Consider the following 17,694-nt stretch of genomic DNA (forward strand, 5'->3'; position numbering starts at 1 on the left):
CCCAGGTCCCACTTGTTCGCCGCTGTGTTAGTTACTGGGGAACGGAACTAACGATGATCCCTCTCAGGTTGACAGTTTTTTGCTTGCTCAGCATTTACTGGACAAAATCCAGTGCTGGAGTTCACATGTAACTCCGGTGTTAATGCTAACAAGGGGAAAGAGGTGACTGTCCACTGTCTCAGCAGTGGGGATGCCCTGGACTATTTTTGGTAAATATGTTGGTTAAGGGTGTCAAACTCATTTTCGCCAGGGGCCACATCAACCTCGTGGTTGCCTTCAAAGGGTCAAATGTAATTTCAGCTCCTTAACAGTTAAAGAGTAGTTACATTTATAAAGTTCTAAAATTATTTTGGCCCTTTAAAGGCAACCACGAAGCTGATGTGGCCCATGGTGAAAATGAGTTTGACACCCCTGATGTAGGTGATTTGATAAAGGAATTTTGAAAACATAATTTTAAATTACATATGATAGAGTAGTGTTATGTGATATTTTTATTACATTATTACTCGTGCTCTTTTTTAAAACGTTTTTTAACTCTTTCTGTTTATCTCTGGCCTTCTCCCCTCCTACCTTTGAAACAGAAATGACTATGATGATACCATTCCCATCTTGGACGCGCTGAAAGTCACTGCCAACATTGTATTTGGATATGCCACGTGAGAAACTTCATTTTAATCCTCGCCTGAGGATAAGTTTTTACTGATTTTTAGAAATAGAGGAAGGGGGGAGGTGAAGGGAGAGAAACACGGATGTGAGAGAGAAACATTGATTGGTTGCCTCCTGTATGCACCACAACTGGGGATCGAACCCGCAACCCAGGTATATATGTGCCCTGCCTGCAGATTGAATCTGCAACCTTTTTTTGGTGTAGAGGATGACACTTCAACCAACTGAGCCACCTGGCCAGGGCAGAAACTTCTATGTATATGCTCACAACCCTTTAACCTTCATTGATTTTTAGCTGTAGTTTAGAAGCCTGGAAATACCCATAGATACATAGGCATTCATTTGCCTCCTTGGTATTCTTGATCGCAAATTTTAAATAATTGACTTAACCGCTGCATATCATGGCACCTTCTTTTTTAAAAAGATTTTATTTATTTTTAGAGAAAGGGAGCGGGAGGGAGAAAGAGAGGGAAAGAAACATCGGTGTGTCGTTGCCACTTACGTGGCCCCCAGTGGGGGCCTGGCCCACAACCCAGGCATGTGCCCTGACTGGGAATTGAACCGGTGACCCTTCGGTTCACAGCCCATGCTCAATCCACTGAGCTGTACCTTCTTTTTACTAAGCACTGCAGCACGTACCTCCTATGTGAAGATGAACTCTTTAATTAGGATATCCTGCTGAGGCGGGCAAGCAGAGGAGTCTCATCAGTACTTAGGAAGCCCCACGTGGCGAGTGTTGGGTTTTAGAATTTATTTTCTTTTTGCTGTTTTTAAGGTGTCAAGGAGCAGAAGCTTTTGAAATCCAGCATTCTGGATTGGCAAATGGAATCTTTATGAAATTTTTAAAAGATAGATTATTAGAAGACAAGAAAATTACTGTGTTACTGGATGAAGTTGCAGAAGGTAAAATAAAGAGAAAGCTACTAGGTGTCTCAGTGTGGTAATTATTTTATTCCTACTATTGTGCAGGTTTAGAATTAATACTTACTGTATAAGGTAATTTTTAACACAGTGTTCAGCAGCACTGCTGTTTAGTTCCTCCCTTCCCTCCTGACTTAGCTACAGCCACATGCTCAGTGCTGCTTGAACTACAAGGCTGGCCCAGACATCCTCAGAGTGAAAGTGTGATCGCCGAGCCCTTCACCGTGTTTCTGGGCCTGGTGCCTGCTGCTGGCCGCCTGCTTGTTTGCAAAAAAATATTTAACCAGCAGTCTCTCTCAGGTCCAGGCAGATGGAAAAAACTGGGTTCACTTTTTTCTTGATGAGCTTAGTGGTTTTAAATTTTTGCTTTAAGGACATGACCCTAGAGGTCTGACCCCACATCCTCCCTTCCCTGCCGGTGCGCAGACTGCTGTGCTCGGGCCAGGGACTGAGTGAGCACATCCATAGACGAGTGTTTTTTGAAATACCATTTTGGAAGCCATCTCAAAAAGAAGGCCGTTCTTTTGCCAGCGAGTTACCGGTGCTCCATAGGCGTTCCAGAAATGGCAGTTTGAGACCAGGTGTCTGGGCGTTTGGCTCACAGCTATTAGCCACATGGTGTATTGTCACGTTGTTGCTGGTGCAGGTCTCAGCTGGGTCCCCGGGCCACTCTCTGTGTCACAGAGACAGCTGGGCTGTGCTGGCCTCTGGCAGCCCGAGTGGTTCTGCTTTTACCTGCTTTACATATCGGGCTTCTGCTTTAGCTCTTGTTTGAAGAAAAGTTTCTGCTGCTTTGAAAAAGCAATTGAGGCCTCTGGACTATGTCAGTTCTTTTCAAACGGAGGTCTGTGAAGGGGCCTCGGAGACCCTACAAGGTGTTATCCTAATGTGATAGTCTAGATATAATTGAACTATTGTTAAAACTCAATAAAAAGCACCAGTTCACCTACACGTGACATATGCCAAACGTGTATATAGCATAATATTTGTGTTAAGTTCAAAACCTAACACTGGGGCGCACACCGCTCCCAGTGCCCCACAGTGTGCGTGGGAGTGTACACAGCACGTCAGATGATGGTCTGGGGAGGGCGGTGGCGGGGCTCTCACCACGCCGGTGGTTTTAACACAATTTCCTTTTTAGAAAATAAAGAAATCTGTGGTAAAGACAGGATACTCTAACTTTCTCAGAGATGTAGAGTCATATGTCTGCTCACTGAATCTGTTTCTCAGCAGAGCGTCCACAGAAAGCCACCGTGCCTGCCCATTAGGGGGAAATGCACTTCCCAGCTCTTTGTGAATCAAGGATGAGGGTCTCAAGGATTCGCTATGAGAGTTAGAGAAGATGGAAGCTAGAGAGCGGCCTTTAGACGTGAGCTGGGCCAGCACTTCTTACCTGTTTGCCCCTGCCACGTCCCTCGCACGGGGAGCTGTGCCTGACACGCTTAGGTGCTTAGTCAGTATTTGTTGAGTAAATCGGTGATACGGGGACTGTAACCTGATTTATAGGAGAGTTCTTGGCCTGAGCATTTAAAATATGATGAAAGGATTGTGGTCAAAAATAACACTCACTTCTTATCTTTCAGATATGGGTAAATGTCATCTCACCAAAGGCAAGCAGGCTCTCGAGATCCGAAGTAGCTTATCGGAAAAGAGAGCACTGACTGACCCCATACAGGGAGCAGCGCATTCTGCAGAGTCTCTGGTGCGCAACCTGCAGTGGGCCAAGGCACACGGTACACGCGAGTCTGTCTTCGTGAGCTCTTTCAGCACTGTGCTCGTATTGAATCGTGAAGGGTGTTTCCGCCCGAGCATGCAGCTCTCCTCCCAACTTTAGCCTAGTGGGCAAACACTAGTCTATACAAATGTCTCAGTTACAAATATTACACTGATTTATTAGATGTTGGAAGTAGTAAATTATTTAACTTCTTTTTACCATTAGTGAAATTAAAATATAATCATTTAAAAATGATTGTCAATTTACCTAATATACAGCCCTTTAGATTGTCCCATATGTGAGCTGTTAAATTTCCTATTTCAAAAAGCAGACAGGCCGGGGTTCTGCTGAGCCTGGTGACCATGTCACCTGTGAGGCGGGAGAAGAGATGGCACTGCTGGATAGGGCTGTGGGTAGTGCCTGAGATCACACCTGTGTGGAGGTGGCATGGCGCCAGCAGACCTCTCTGCCCATGAGTGTTACCGAGTACTTTGTCTTTGACACTTGAGTCAGGGGGTCGGTGGCAAACAGAAAAGAAGGTGAGGTGGGATTTGTATCTGCAACTTAATTATCTTTGATAATTCTATGGGATTTCGTGAAAAAGTCTAAATTATTGACTGAGGAAGAGGGTTGGGGGGGATAAAGGGTAATGAAAAAAATACAATAAAAATGAATTATTGAAAAAATAAAATACCCCTGAAGAAGAAAAAATAAATCAATAAAAAATAAATTATTGACTGAAATAAAGATTTTGGATTTTCTGTTAGTCCCAAATATCTCTGCTGTGAATTCCTCATTATGGATAATTGAAAATAATTTTTTGTTGAACTCTTATATAATATCTTCTTGATAATGTATGAAAAGATATCTTTTGAAACATTAATATGTTAAAGCACATTAAAATGTAAAATGCCATAAATACATCATCTTGGCATTCGAGATCATTGGATAAATGATTAAAATTGATTCTTTTTCCTTTAAAAAATCTCTAATCAGCAGTAACAAAATTGCAGCAGGAAAGATCAACAGCATACAAAACCTTTCTATAAAATGAAAGTGAAGGGTCAGATAGAAAGTATTTGTAACAAATTTTATAAGCACATAATTCTGGTATAATAAGGAACTCATGCAAAATAGTAAAGGAAAACATTAACATACCCCTTAATAATCAAAGGATATGAGCTCAGTAGTTCACACAGTTGAGGATTTATTAATAATTAAGAAACATTTGAAAATGGCAAAGTGGAACAGTAATTATGGAAAATTAAATCCATGAAGGCATAGTTTTTTTAACCCCATCAAATAGGTCAACTTTTTGAAAATTAATATTACCTTGTGGAAATGTTACGGAGGACGAGTAGAGTTACGTTCTGTGTAAATGGGGAGCTGTCCCAACGGTGAGAAACCATCAAATAGCTGTATCCGCCAATCCTAAAGCATTAAGTATATATAAGAAATACTGCCTATGATAGGAAAACAATAAAACCCAGAAAGACTAGATTCAACAGTAGTATGATTGTGAAAGGTAACAAACTACTGAGTGGCATTATGCTTTATCAAAAACGAGTTTCACGGAAATGGTGGCAACAGGAAAATACATTTACAATTACATGTATACTCTCGATTACCACTATGAAAATTATATATGTGGAGGGATAAGAATCATAAGGGAACAGTAAATGAAAGATTTTTGTTTGCTTGACCAACAATATTTTGGGCTTTTATTTTCTCTTTTTTTAGATGGGTTCCTAGAACCCCCACCTAGCGGGGGGAAGCCTGCACTGCATACAAGGGGCCCACCCTTCAGAAGATAATTCCGCGTTTTGGAGGGATCCCCCTTCATACGTTACTGATATAACATTTTTAAGCAAAAGAAAATTTTCTGACTGTATTTTGCCCTATAAGGAATATTTGTGTGCTGTTTACTGCCGGAAAAGTTCACTCTGTAAATAACTATTTATAACTTACTCTTCCTGTTCTCTCTTAGAACTTCCGGAAAGCCTGTGTCTGAAGTTTCAGTGCGGCGTGCAGGTTCAGTTGGGGTTCGCGGCTGAGTTCTCCAACGTCATGGTGATCTACACCAGCATAGTGCACAAGCCACCCGATGTAACCGTGTGCGATGCCTACGTCACCGATTTCCCGCTCGTAAGTCTCGCCTTTTTTTTTAATGTAACACCTAATGAAACACCCTCACTTACTAAAAACCAAATTTTGGAAGACTTGAAGTTGTTGGTAAATACAAAAGAAATATGTATACATATATATCATACATAAATACTTATGTGTATTTTAGTAACAATGGTCTGCTATTGGAAAGCTACTTGCCACCATACTTTAAACTTGTTAAATTTAGAAACGTCTAAAGTTCGCTCAGGAATTTCCCATACCCTCGACAGGATGTCAAGTGTGAAGGACTAAAATGTATGCCAATCGTATGTGAAGAATAATTTCCACTTAAAAATTGTTAATTCCATTGGAAGTTACTCTTCACATACGATTAGCATACATTTTAGTCCTTCAGTAGCCCTTTCTGTCAAGTTGTGGTAGAACAGAAACCTGGTTCTGTTCTTTCCAAACACTTAGATACGATTTTTCGTGTGTTGGCCCAAAGGAGCCAGTGGGCAGTGCTGCTCTTTCCTGCATGGGTGTAGGAAATTGAGAAGGAAGCAAGGAACAAGACCAATCCTAAACATCATCTTTGCTCCTGATAAAGCCTTCGGGGAGGACATTCCTTAGTGTGAGGACAAGTGGCACGGCACTGAACCCTGGAGTTAGACAGGGCTGCCCCCAGTCACGGCAGCGTGGACCAGCATGGGCGCCCTGGGCACTGGGCGGTGCAGAGCCCAGGGCTTCTCTCTGGAGGGCAGAGCGGGTCTGCTCTTGTCCAGGCTTGGCTCTGTGAGAAGGAAGAAGGAAGGGCTGCCTTTGGCACATCCATTCATTCTTCTTAAACAGACAAGTCACGTAAATCCTTTCCGAAAGTGGTGAATGAGGAAGGAGAGAATCCAGGAGTCACTGCATGGGGCTCAAACTTAAAAGGAATCTTGAGTAGGTTAAGAAGTGTTTCTAGGGGTAGTCTGAAAGTAACTGTCCTTTCAGAGCTAACTTTTTTAATGTTCCAGCGCAGAATTTAAAATTCCTGTCATTACTAGAACGTTTTCATTGTTTCTTTAGTCCTGGATAAACAATTATCTATTTAGGCCAACATTCATGAGAGAGCAAGACCTGTTAAATGTTTTATTGTCATGGATGATGCTGTGACTTCCATTGATTTCATTAATAATGTTTATTGGTTTTCACAGGACCTAGATATTGATCCGAAAGATGCAAATAAAGGGACACCTGAAGAAACCGGCAGCTATTTAGTATCAAAGGAGCTTCCCAAGCATTGCCTGTACACTAGACTCGGTTCACTGCAGAAACTAAAGGTTACTGCTTTTCCTGTTCGTAACTAATGGGAACTTTATGGGAGCGAAAATTGATTTTGGCATATGGACCTTGCACTAGGATGTGCTGCCTCACTGCGTGTGAGATTGAAGTAGAGATAAGTGACTTGCAGTGAATCTTAGCAACGGCCCTTTTCACGTTAGATACTGTTTCTGACGCAGCCCTGAGGGCTTGGGCATGAAAATAGATGTGACTGCCCTCCACGTTGTTGAAAAGTTAGAGGCATAGAGCATGGTCTGCTTTTAAATATCTCAGCATTTTCAAATAACCATTTCCCAGTCCTACGACTTTCTACAAAACAAATAGCAAATTAGAATTGGCAATTATTTTGATCTTTTTTTCATTTCCTGCTAACTTATAAATCAGAAACTACCTCTACATGGTTGAGCTTTCTCGTAAAAGAGTATCCTTGCCAGCCTACGTTTTTAAGTGACGTATAGCTGCGTGACCGCGGGACGCATCAGCTAAGACCGGGCAGTGGAGTGGGCGCTGTTGACAGTTGCAGAGGCACAATGGACGTAGCTAACCTGCACTCTCCTTTTACCTTTGAGAAGCAGCCCACTTTCTGATTCAGTTACACCACCTGTGACTGGATTCTTATCGCACAGTGTTTTAACAACTGCTAATCTTTTGACTTGGGTATAAAGCCAGATTATTGTTTCATTAAAGGATCATTCCCTGTCTCTAATAATAAAGAAGGGAAAGTTTCTGAAGCCCCACTGCTTGGAAAATGCCTTTTCACCCTTCGTCAAGAATATAATACCAGACCTCTGCAGTTTTGACTACTTTCAATAGTAAGAACTAAAATTATATTAATTCAAAGTACTGATTGAGTGAAGAGGAAGACGATGATAGCCGGCCTTTCATAGGATAGGGGAGGCGGCAGGGGCGTTCAGCTTTTTGATGTCTCTGGGCCACTCTGGAAGAAGAGTTGTCTCGGGGCACACAGTGATACATTGTGATACGTAATCACACACACAAAAAAATCTCGTAATGTTTTAAGTAAATTTATGACTTAGTGCCGAGCCACATTCGTAGCCATCCTGGGCTGCGTGCGGGCCCCGGTTTGGACACCCCTGGGCAGTGAAGGAGGCCTTGAGGTTTCGGAACCTGGAAAAGGAGGGTGCTGGTGGACGTTTGCTGTTTCTTTCTGTACTTGCGTGAATGGCACTTTAAGACTGACCAACCTCCACAGGCGATAAACATAGCGAACCGTTCTCCTTTTCCTTTTCAGGAACAGCTGATCTTCACAGTATGCTTGTCATATCAGTACTCGGGGCTGGAAGATACCATAGAGGAGAAGCAGGAAGTGAATGTGGGGAAGCCTCTCATTGCTAAGCTGGACATCCATCGGGGCTTGGGAAGGAACGCTTGTTTTCAAACCTGCGTCATGTGCAACGGCCCTTACCAGAGCTCTGCGTCCCCGTCCGCCGGCCTTTACCGCCCTTCCCAAGACTCCTTCCTCGGTGTCTACCACTCGCATCTCGGTAACTCCAGCAGTGTCCCGCCGTCAGACAGTTGTCACTGCAGCCGGACTGCAGATGCCTTCATTTCAAGTCACCGCACACACCAGTACTCGTCTCAGTTCGGGAGAAGTAACGTGCCAGTCGAGACGACCGATGAAATACCATTCAGCTTCTCCGACGGGCTCAGGATCTCTGAAAAGTGACCTCCTTGCTTTTGAGAGTTATAATTACTAGATGCCTCAGAGGCAGCAGTACTTGTAGAAAGTGAGGTATTGTGAAAAAGCACCCATGTATGTGTAGAGAAAGAAAATAACAGCCATTCCAAGGCAAGCTCAGGACTCGGAGATGCTGGAATTATATTATTTAACCACAGACTTCCTCGTCCTCCTCTCTCTTTGAAGGCTTTGGGGATTGGCTGGTTGGTTCTATAAGAGTGAGGTGTAGATGTGGGTATGTTCATTGTATATAACAACAACATTTTCATTCTGACCACTCTGAAGTGAGAACAGTGGGAATGGCATTACTGTAGAATAAATCATTGTATTTTTAGAACCAGAAAAAGGATCTCTGTGATGATCAGGCTTAACCGGATTTTATCAGCAGGAGGAGCTCACTGAGGCGTCTTGTTTGAGTGGGGGAGTCGGCACTGCGACCTCCGGGATTCTTCCACTGCACACCGCCTCCCTGACGGGTTCTGGGACAGGCATTGCGTGTGTAGATAGGGTTGAAGATAGCTACGTAAACATACATATCTGTACGTAAACTAGAAAATGTGCCAGCTCTAGTTTGTGAGTATAGGACTTGGCTACAGGTGTCAGTTAAGAGGTTGGTATTTGCATTTTATGTAGAACAAGCTGAAGTCTTTTGGTCTAAGGTCATGAAGGCATGTGAGCGGTGACAAAATGTTTGTCTCTGTGAAAGCTAGACAGCAGGAGGAGAGGAGAACTGTGCTACCGGGAACGTCCTGGCATCTGCCTGCCTGAATCTCACGACCACTGCACATGTCTTCCTTGGTAACATGCGCCTTCTTACTGAATTTGACGCCCCTTGGGAGGTCATCTCATCACCTTTGTTCTTAAACATTTTCTACCCAAAAGCAAGTTTAAAAGGCAGCTGCCAATAACAAAGAAAAAATTGCATTTGTACTTTTAAAACATTCCACAAGGAAAATCTCAGGCACAGATGGCTTCCCTGCTAAATTCTACCAAACATTTAAAGATTAACACCAATCCTTTGCCAGCGCTCACCCACAAGAAGACGGGAGAACACTTCCCAGCTCCTCTGCTGAGGCCCATGTTGCCCTGACGCAGAACCAGAGACGTCACAAACTACAGACCAGTGTCTACTATGAGTATAGATGTAAAAATAACCAACAGTATACTAGCAAATTGAATCTTGCAACATATAAAAAGGTTTATACACCATGACCAAGTGAGATTCATCCCAGGGTTGCAAGGTCAGTTTAGCATCCAAAAATCAACATAATATGCAAATGACTCTTATTCACAGTAGTCATATCCTATAAAGTCACTGGTAATCCTGAACTAGAGAATATGCAGCCCTAGATCCTGGGGGCATGTGCCAGAGTTGGAATTCAAACCTGTCCAACTGGCCCCAGAGCTGGACTTTCTTGCACTCACTGCGCTGTCCCTGCCCCTCCATCCTCTGGTCGTCTCTATGAGAGCGGGAACGAGAAGGTATCGGCTTGTTCGACCTCAGCTGAGAGCGTGCGCATCAGGGAACTCAGAGTCCTCACTGGTCTGCACACGTCTGTGAATGATCATAAAAGTGCCGCAAGTATTGATTTGGGGATCACAAATTCAGAATCAGGAATAATGGTTAACTGTGCCATGTTCATACAGGACAAAATGACTATATGATTGTCTTAATAGATGCAGGAAAAGCATTTGATAAAATGCAGCACCATTCACGATAAAAGTGCTCAACGAACTGGGAGTGAAAGGGAACTTCCTCGACAGAATAAAGGGCATCTGTGAAAACCCACAGATAACATCACACTTCACGGCAACAGACTGACTGCTGAGCGCTTTCCTCTAAAAATCAGGAAGGAAAAACTGTTCTCTCGCACCACCTCTATTCAGCATTGCACTTGAGGTTCTGGCCATGGCAGTTAGGCAAGAGAAAAATAAAAGGCAACCATACTGGGAAAGAAAACTAGATGCATTTATAGGTGACATGTCTCAGCATCTCGTTATGTAGAAAGTCCTAAGGAATTCATTAAAAACAAATGATTTCAACAGGTTATAGGACAGATACAAGATCAATCTAGAAAAATCAGTTGGGTTTTTTTTTTTTTTGATGAATGACAACTATATTTTTTATACTTAAAAGGTGATGGAAAACCCTGATGAATTCTATTAAAGAAAACACATCTCAATTAAAAACTACGGTAACTATATTTACTCATTAAATACTAACACAGTTTTCTGAAACACGACTTGAAGACACGCAGCAGCGTGTTTAATGTCAGTACGGTGGGCTGAAGACCAACCGTGCCTGCTCCATCAAGGCTAGATGACGGATCGTCGCCGTCGTCGCCCTCGTCATGTTTTCTGCGCGTTCGGTGATTCACTGGCGGTATTTTTTGGGATGCCACCACGTTAGTGGTAATAAGAATGTTTTTGGACCCAATTAATGACAGATTAATCAGGCCATTCTGAACTGCTGATGTTGCAGGAATAATGCTTTCATAGCTGGGGACTGCAAAGTGGGCATTTGCACTGTAAACCTTTGCTCAGTGAGGGACATTGGAGCCCCTGCTGGAGGGGCTGGTGGGCCAAGTCTGGGAGTGCTTGGTCTGCTGGTCCCTGAACCAACACTTAACCACAGAATTGTTATTCTTCCTACAGAAGTAGATGCCTTTTTTTGTAAAGCCTTAACTCTCTACTTCGGAGCGGTCAAGCAGTATCTTCAGGGGGCAATCCAGGGCCTGAATGTGACTTGATGGGTTGCAGAGGGGGTTGATTTCTTGGCCTTGCGATATCTAATTAGAAATCTCTTGAGGGAGGAGAAGGAAAGGACTGGTCAGCATGACCCTGGATTGCCAGTCGCACATCAACAGTAGCGTTCTTAGCACAGCTTGAATAAACTTTTGCATCATCTAGAATTGTGGTCACTACTGGAAGGCAAGCTCCAACATCTGATTTATAACTCTTGGCTCATTCTGTCATCCCTCACCCTTCGGGGTTTCTGCTGTCACCCGTGCCTCTGTTGGCTTTCTCTTGGGAGGAGCCATCATGTCAGACGCCATGATACCCAGGGGTCAGACTTCGTGAGCTACATCACCCACATCAATGTATTTCAGTCCTGATCTTGAGACCAGTTCTTCGTCTAGTGTGGTGTTTCCAGCCCCTGGGGTACCGGTGAGCGGGATGCTGGGAAATACGATGGTCCTCAATGCGGTAACTCTCCAGTTCTATTTCGATACTAGCAATGAACATTCTGAAATTGAGATTTTCAGAAAATTCTGTTTACGGTAGCATCAAGATGAATAAAACGACAACATATATTTGAAAGAAGTTAAAGAAGACCTAAATAAATGAGAAGACACCTTTGTTCGTGGAGCAACATTGCCCAGATTGCTCTACAAATTCAGTGCCCTTCCTGTCAAAATCCCAGCTGGACTCTTTTCGGGAATTAACAAGCTGATGATAAATTTCGTGCAGAAGTGCAAGGGACCCGTAGCCAAAACAGTCTTGAAAAAGAACAAAGGTGAAAGACACTTAGCTAATTTCAAAACTTACAACAAAGCTACAGTAATTAGGACAGTGGCACTGCCACAAAGATGTGTAGATCAAGGGGATGTAAAATGCAACTTAGAGTTTAGAAATAATGCCATACATCTATGAATTGACTTCTTCATAAGGGCACCAATACCATTGGGTGGAGAAAGAGTTGTCTTTTCCACAGATAGTCCTAGGAAACCTGCGTAACCATGTGCTAAGGCACCCTGACCTTACACCATATACAAGTGTTCATTCAAAAGGGATCGCACACCTGAATATAAGAGCTGGGACTATAAAACTGTTACAAGCAGACAGAGAAGTGAATCTTTGTGACCTTGGGCTAAGCAGTGGTTTCTTAGATGCCACACCAAAAGCGCAAGCAACGAAGGAAAAAAGTTAATTGGACTTCTTCAAAATCAACTTCTGTGCTCAAAGAATGCTATCAAGAAAGTGAGAAAGACACCGTGGCTGGTGCGGCTCAGCGGATCGAGCCTGCCAACCATGGGCCGTCAGTTCAGTTCCGCTCCCGGTCGGGGCGTGGGCCTGCCTTGCAGGCCAGCTCCCTGGTTTGGGGCGTGTGAGAAGCAACCAGTCGATGCATCTCTCGCACGCGGGTGTTTCTCTCCCTCTCCCTCCCTCCCTTCCCATCTTTCTAAATAAAAATCTTTTTTAAAAAGTGAAAAGACAAGCCACAGAATGGGAGGAAATTTTTGAACATCATATCTGATAAGGGACCTGTATCCGTAATATATGATGAATTTTTATGGTAAGACATCACGCGCGCGCGCACACACACACGATGCGCTTAGTTATGGCTGTTACAGAGCAGTAACCGATGACTTGTCCCCTGGCTGTGATGAAGGAAATGTCCAGTATCTGCACTCCGATGTGGTAGCCCTCTAACACCATGTGGTAATTGGGCAATCGAAATACAGCTAGTATGAGGAATTCAGGGGTTTTTTTAGTTTTAGTTTAAATAGCCACATCTAGCTAATGGCTTCCATATTTTGCTGCAGTAGAAAGTGGGGCTAGAAGGTAGGGTAAAGGGACTTTCACTCTTCACTTTACATGTTCTGTATATTTGAATTTTTAAACTAAGCATGTGTCTGCCCTGGCTGGTGCGGCTCAGTGGACTGAGTGCCAGCCACCAAACCAAAGGATCGCTGGTTCGATTCCCAGTCAGGGCACGTGCCTGGGTTGTGGGCCAGGCCCCCAGTTGGGGGTGCGTGAGAGGCAACCACACATTGATGCTTCTCTCCTTCCTTTTCCCTCTCTAAAAATAAATAAATAAAATATTTTTAAAAATAAAAAACTAAGCATGTATCTATCTTCTTTAAACATTTTTAAATAACTAGAAGGATGGTGCAGTTTTTGTTCAACCAGCCATTGCTTTTATTTTACTTGAATCTCTTATACCAACTGCTTTGTAATACTAGCCTCGGATTTATACTTTGGTGGAATTTAGTAAAGGTGGCCTTTCACTACTAATTATATGAGGAATTGATTATAGTAAAGGCTCACTTAAAACCAAAGCTAATATTTGATTCTCTAGACAGTAACTAACAATTATAAAGTAGCGTTATACGTTACATGTTTTCCAATAAAAGAAAACTATCAATACATGAAGTCATAGAAATACAAGATGTTGAAGTATTACCCATCCAGAGGTGAACAGGTCAAGTACATAGACAGCATACCCTTGGGAAAGAAAGCATGTAGAGAATACGGACACAGAAAGGTGCCTTCGCGCCTTTGCTTTTCTGCCATCTCCAGTGTTTGTTACTCCCCGAGTCCCTGACTTGCACATGAAGCAACGGTGAGGTGGTGGTCTCTTCACTGACCACAGACGCAAGCAGACTCGATCGTGTAGCCACCGCTCGGATAACTGATACAGTGACACAGAGGTGGGCACAAGTTCCAGATCACGAAGAGATCTGACTTTAAATACTTTTTTTAATACATTTTATTGATTATGCTATTACGGTTGTCCCATTTCCCCCCTTCACTCCATCCTGCACACCCCCTCCCTCCCTCATTCCCCCCCTTTAGTTCATGTCCATGGGTCATACATGCAAGTTCTTTGGCTTCTCCATTTCCTATACTATTCTTACCCTCCCCTGTTTATTTTCTACCTACCATTTATGCTACTTATTCTCTGTACCTTCCCGCCCTCCCCCTCCCCCGCTGATAACCCTCCATATGATCTCCATTTCTGTGGTTCTGTTTCTGTTCTAGTTGTTTGCTTAGTTTGCTTTTGTTTTTGTTTTGGGTGTGGTCGTTAATAACTGTGAGTTTGCTGTCATTTTTACTGTTCATATTTTTTATCTTCTTTTTCTTAGATAAATCCCTTTAACATTTCATATAATAAGGGCCTGGTGATGATGAACTCCTTTAAGTTGACCTTATCTGAGAAGCACTTTATCTGCCCTTCCATTCTAAATGATAGCTTTACTGGATACAGTGATCTTGGATGGAGGTCCTTGCCTTTCATGACTTGGAATACTTCTTTCCAGCCCCTTCTTGCCTGTAAGGTCTCTTTGGAGAAATCAGCTGACAGTCTTATGGGAAGTCCTTTGTAGGTAACTGTCTCCTTTTCTCTTGCTGCTTCTAAGATTCTCTCCTTCTGTTTCATCTTGGCTAATGTCATTAAGATATGCCTTGGTGTGTTCCTCCTTGGGTCCAGCTTCTTTGGGACTCTCTGAGCTTCCTGGACTTCCTGGAAGTCTATTTCCTTTGCCAGATTAGGGAAGTTCTTCATTATTTGTTCAAATAAATTTTCAATTTTTGCTCTTCCTCTTCTCCTTCTGGCACCCCCATAATTCGGATGTTGGAACATTTAAAGATGTCCTGGAGGTTCCTAAGCCTCTTCTCATTTTTTTTTTGAATTCTTGTTTCTTCATTCTTAAGTACTTTTTTTTTTAAGGATTTTATTTACCTACTTTTAGAGAGAGAGGGAGGGAGAGAAACATCGATGTGCAAGGCAGAAACATTTATTGGTTGCCTCTTCTATGCCCCCTACTGGGGACCTGGCCCACAATCTAGGCACATGCCCCAACTGGGAATCGGACCAGCGACCTTTCAGTTTGCAGGTCGGCACTCAGTCCACTGAGCCACACCAGCCAGAGCGGGTTTTTTAAATACAAGGTTTTTGGGGTTTTTTCTTAACAAAAGGACTAATAAATTTCGTTTCTTGTTATTTGAACAGTCCCCTGGTATTTATATCCTACCATTGCTTTTAGCTGTCACCTGACGCCAGACACTCAGAAATTACACATTACCTTTTTGCATTTCACCCTGTTTATTTTACCTATCACCTAGTTTGACATTGTGGATTTTATCCAGGCCTAAAAAATATTTTTAATACCTTTCCTTGAATTACATGATGTTCTCATAATGATATATTAGTAAAGAAAAATACACCCAGAACATGAGAATATTCGTATAAACGTATATAATTTTTTTCCCAGTTTGACAGCGTTAAGTATATTTCGGCCTCAGACACAACGTTTGGCTCTCCTGAGGAGGAGGTGGAGTCCTGTTCACTCCCGCACCTGCAGTCCCTCGGCCAAAGCGCCTGCCTCTGCTGCTTCGGCAGCACCAGTGGTTCACCAGTGTTAGCCAGGCCTAGGGCGTAAATATTTGTGCAAAAGAAGGAAAGCAAATAAGCCTTTGGGCTTGTGTTCTGTAGGTGTGCTGCTTTCTATAAACTAGGAACAAAGGTTTCACACTCAGGGTCTCCTTCAAACTCCGCCTTGCAGGTGAGAGATGAAGACACTAATTGCCAGGCTCCCCCCACATGTGAATTCGCCCTGGAGAGCCCAGCTGGCTAGTGGCAGAGGCAGGAAGCCTGCCACCCAGAGCAAAGCCCATGACTTCCACGGCGCTGCCGCTGCTGCGTGTTACCCAATCCAACACCGAAGACACACGGTCGTCGTCGAGCAACTCACGAGCGCTGTGGCACCGAATGCTCGCCTCACATGGGGTTTTAAATATTGTGTCTAAGAGAGATGAATCTTTGTTTGAACGAAATCTGCCAGAAACCAACCTACTGTGGAAACAGGAGTAATAGCATCTTGAATTTAATAGCGTGATCTTGGTGTTCTTCCAACACGGCAGAAAAGGAGCCAACAGTGGTTTTTGACGGCGTAAGTGTGTGAGTGGTGTGGCTTAATATTTCATCCTAAGTACATGACAAATGTGTTTAAATATTGAAACATTCGTCTTAAAGGAGAAAGCAATTTAGCACCTCTAAGTGTGGAAGTCATGTCCCAAAACTTCCCAAAGGCGTGCGTTCCCCCGACAGCAGCAATGTGGCTGCTGTATGACGCTCAGCAGCGTTCTGACAGGGGAAGCTCTTAGAAATATTTTTCAGTATTTTCCTAAGCTTTAGTTTCACCCCTTTCATCTTTGTGTAGAGTGGTCATCACTGTATTCCAAAGACTTATGTCTTCCCTGGAGACTGGTCATTTATAATAATAAATACCTTCTATGTGTGTCTGTCCCCTGGGCTGGCAGACTCAGTGCGGACATATCATCTGACCTCACTGTTCTCTACTCCGTGCCCAGTTTGGACAAGTGGCTTTGTCTCCCTTCCCAACTTCCTGTTCTAACAGTTGACCCCACACCAGAGTCCAGTGGTTTTCAAACTGTTCAGGGTAGCTTCTCTCTGGAGGGCATGGGGCCCCTTGCTTCTGTTTCATCGGGAGCAACTCTGCTTTTCTCTGTTTATAGAAAGCCTCTGCAAGTCCACTTTGGTTTGTATAGAAAGTTTCTCAGCCAGGAACCAGAGTCTCCTCTCACCAGATGCCACCATTGCTCAGAGAGTTCGCCCTCACGCCCACTGCTGTCCCCATACCTGCTGGGGACTTGGGGCAGACTGCAACTCTGAGAAGGAAGGGGAGGAAAAACGCCCACTGAGCTGGGAGGGCTTCCAGTCTCCCCGTTAAAAGGGTCCCACAGGCCAGTCCATCTGGGCCGCCGATGATGAGTCAAGGCCAAGTGAGCACGTACTGACCAGCAGTGCTGGCCAACAGCCTAAAACTCGGTCCTCAAATCTTCTTTGTCATTCAAGATGTGGCTTGCTGGTGGGTGTTTTTAACAAGGCAAGGTGCCACCTGACACCCTCCCCTATGAATCAGTTATTGCTAACTAGGTGTTAAATTTCTTAAACCCCAGTTTTACACTTCAGTGCCACCTGACCTATTGTGGCCCAGGGAGGTATTTGAGGGAGGTATTTGGTTTCGAGGCGTGCGGTGGCCTGGCCACCAGCCGCCAAGGCAAAGGATGCTTGTTGGGGACGCCTAGGTGGGCAGCACGCTGGATCAGCTGGCCCAGCTGGCCCGCTCACACGCTCTCTGGAAGCTCAGCTGTGTAGGCAGGCAGCCAACTCTCAGTCAAAGGTGGTTTCGTAAGCACGGCAGGGACAAGGGGAGGCACCTGGATGAATGCAGTGGTTACGAGCTGGACCGTGCGGGGCTCTGTGTTTCGTGCTAGCTTTTGTGATCACCCTCTCGGCAGTCGGCGGACTTTGAAAGTGGTCAGACAGGGGCCCGGCAGCATCACGTTAACATTCTGGACATTGTCTGGGTCCGGTGGGAGTGGCCTGGAGGCAGGAGAGCTCTTGAGAGACCCTCGCAGTGATGGGGACTGAGAGGGGAGAGAACTCTATGTTGTAAGGGAATCGGGGGCATGGGGCAATGGTGGGAAGACAAGCCCATGGCAGACACCCCCAGGG

The 17,694-nt window shown here is 44.1% G+C and overlaps 1 protein-coding gene and 1 pseudogene across 2 annotated transcripts in view; one reads left to right on the forward strand and one right to left on the reverse strand.

The window, feature by feature from the left end:
* MALT1 (MALT1 paracaspase) overlaps positions 1-8,595 on the forward strand; it is a 45,487-nt gene extending 36,892 nt beyond the window's left edge. For both annotated transcript variants that reach the window (XM_045187909.2, XM_053912918.1), the window contains 6 exons: positions 582-656; positions 1,442-1,569; positions 3,171-3,320; positions 5,289-5,446; positions 6,604-6,729; positions 7,983-8,595. In XM_045187909.2, coding sequence (XP_045043844.2) covers positions 582-656; positions 1,442-1,569; positions 3,171-3,320; positions 5,289-5,446; positions 6,604-6,729; positions 7,983-8,417 — 1,072 coding nt within the window. In that variant the 3' untranslated portion in view covers positions 8,418-8,595. The remainder of the gene's footprint in view (positions 1-581; positions 657-1,441; positions 1,570-3,170; positions 3,321-5,288; positions 5,447-6,603; positions 6,730-7,982) is intronic.
* Positions 8,596-10,648: 2,053 nt separating this feature from the next.
* On the reverse strand, positions 10,649-11,485 carry LOC128779361 (transcription initiation factor TFIID subunit 9-like; annotated as a pseudogene).
* Between the last annotated feature and the right edge of the window lie 6,209 nt (positions 11,486-17,694).

Source organism: Desmodus rotundus, chromosome 10 (genome assembly GCF_022682495.2).
Source record: "Desmodus rotundus isolate HL8 chromosome 10, HLdesRot8A.1, whole genome shotgun sequence".
Lineage (NCBI taxonomy): Eukaryota > Metazoa > Chordata > Mammalia > Chiroptera > Phyllostomidae > Desmodus > Desmodus rotundus.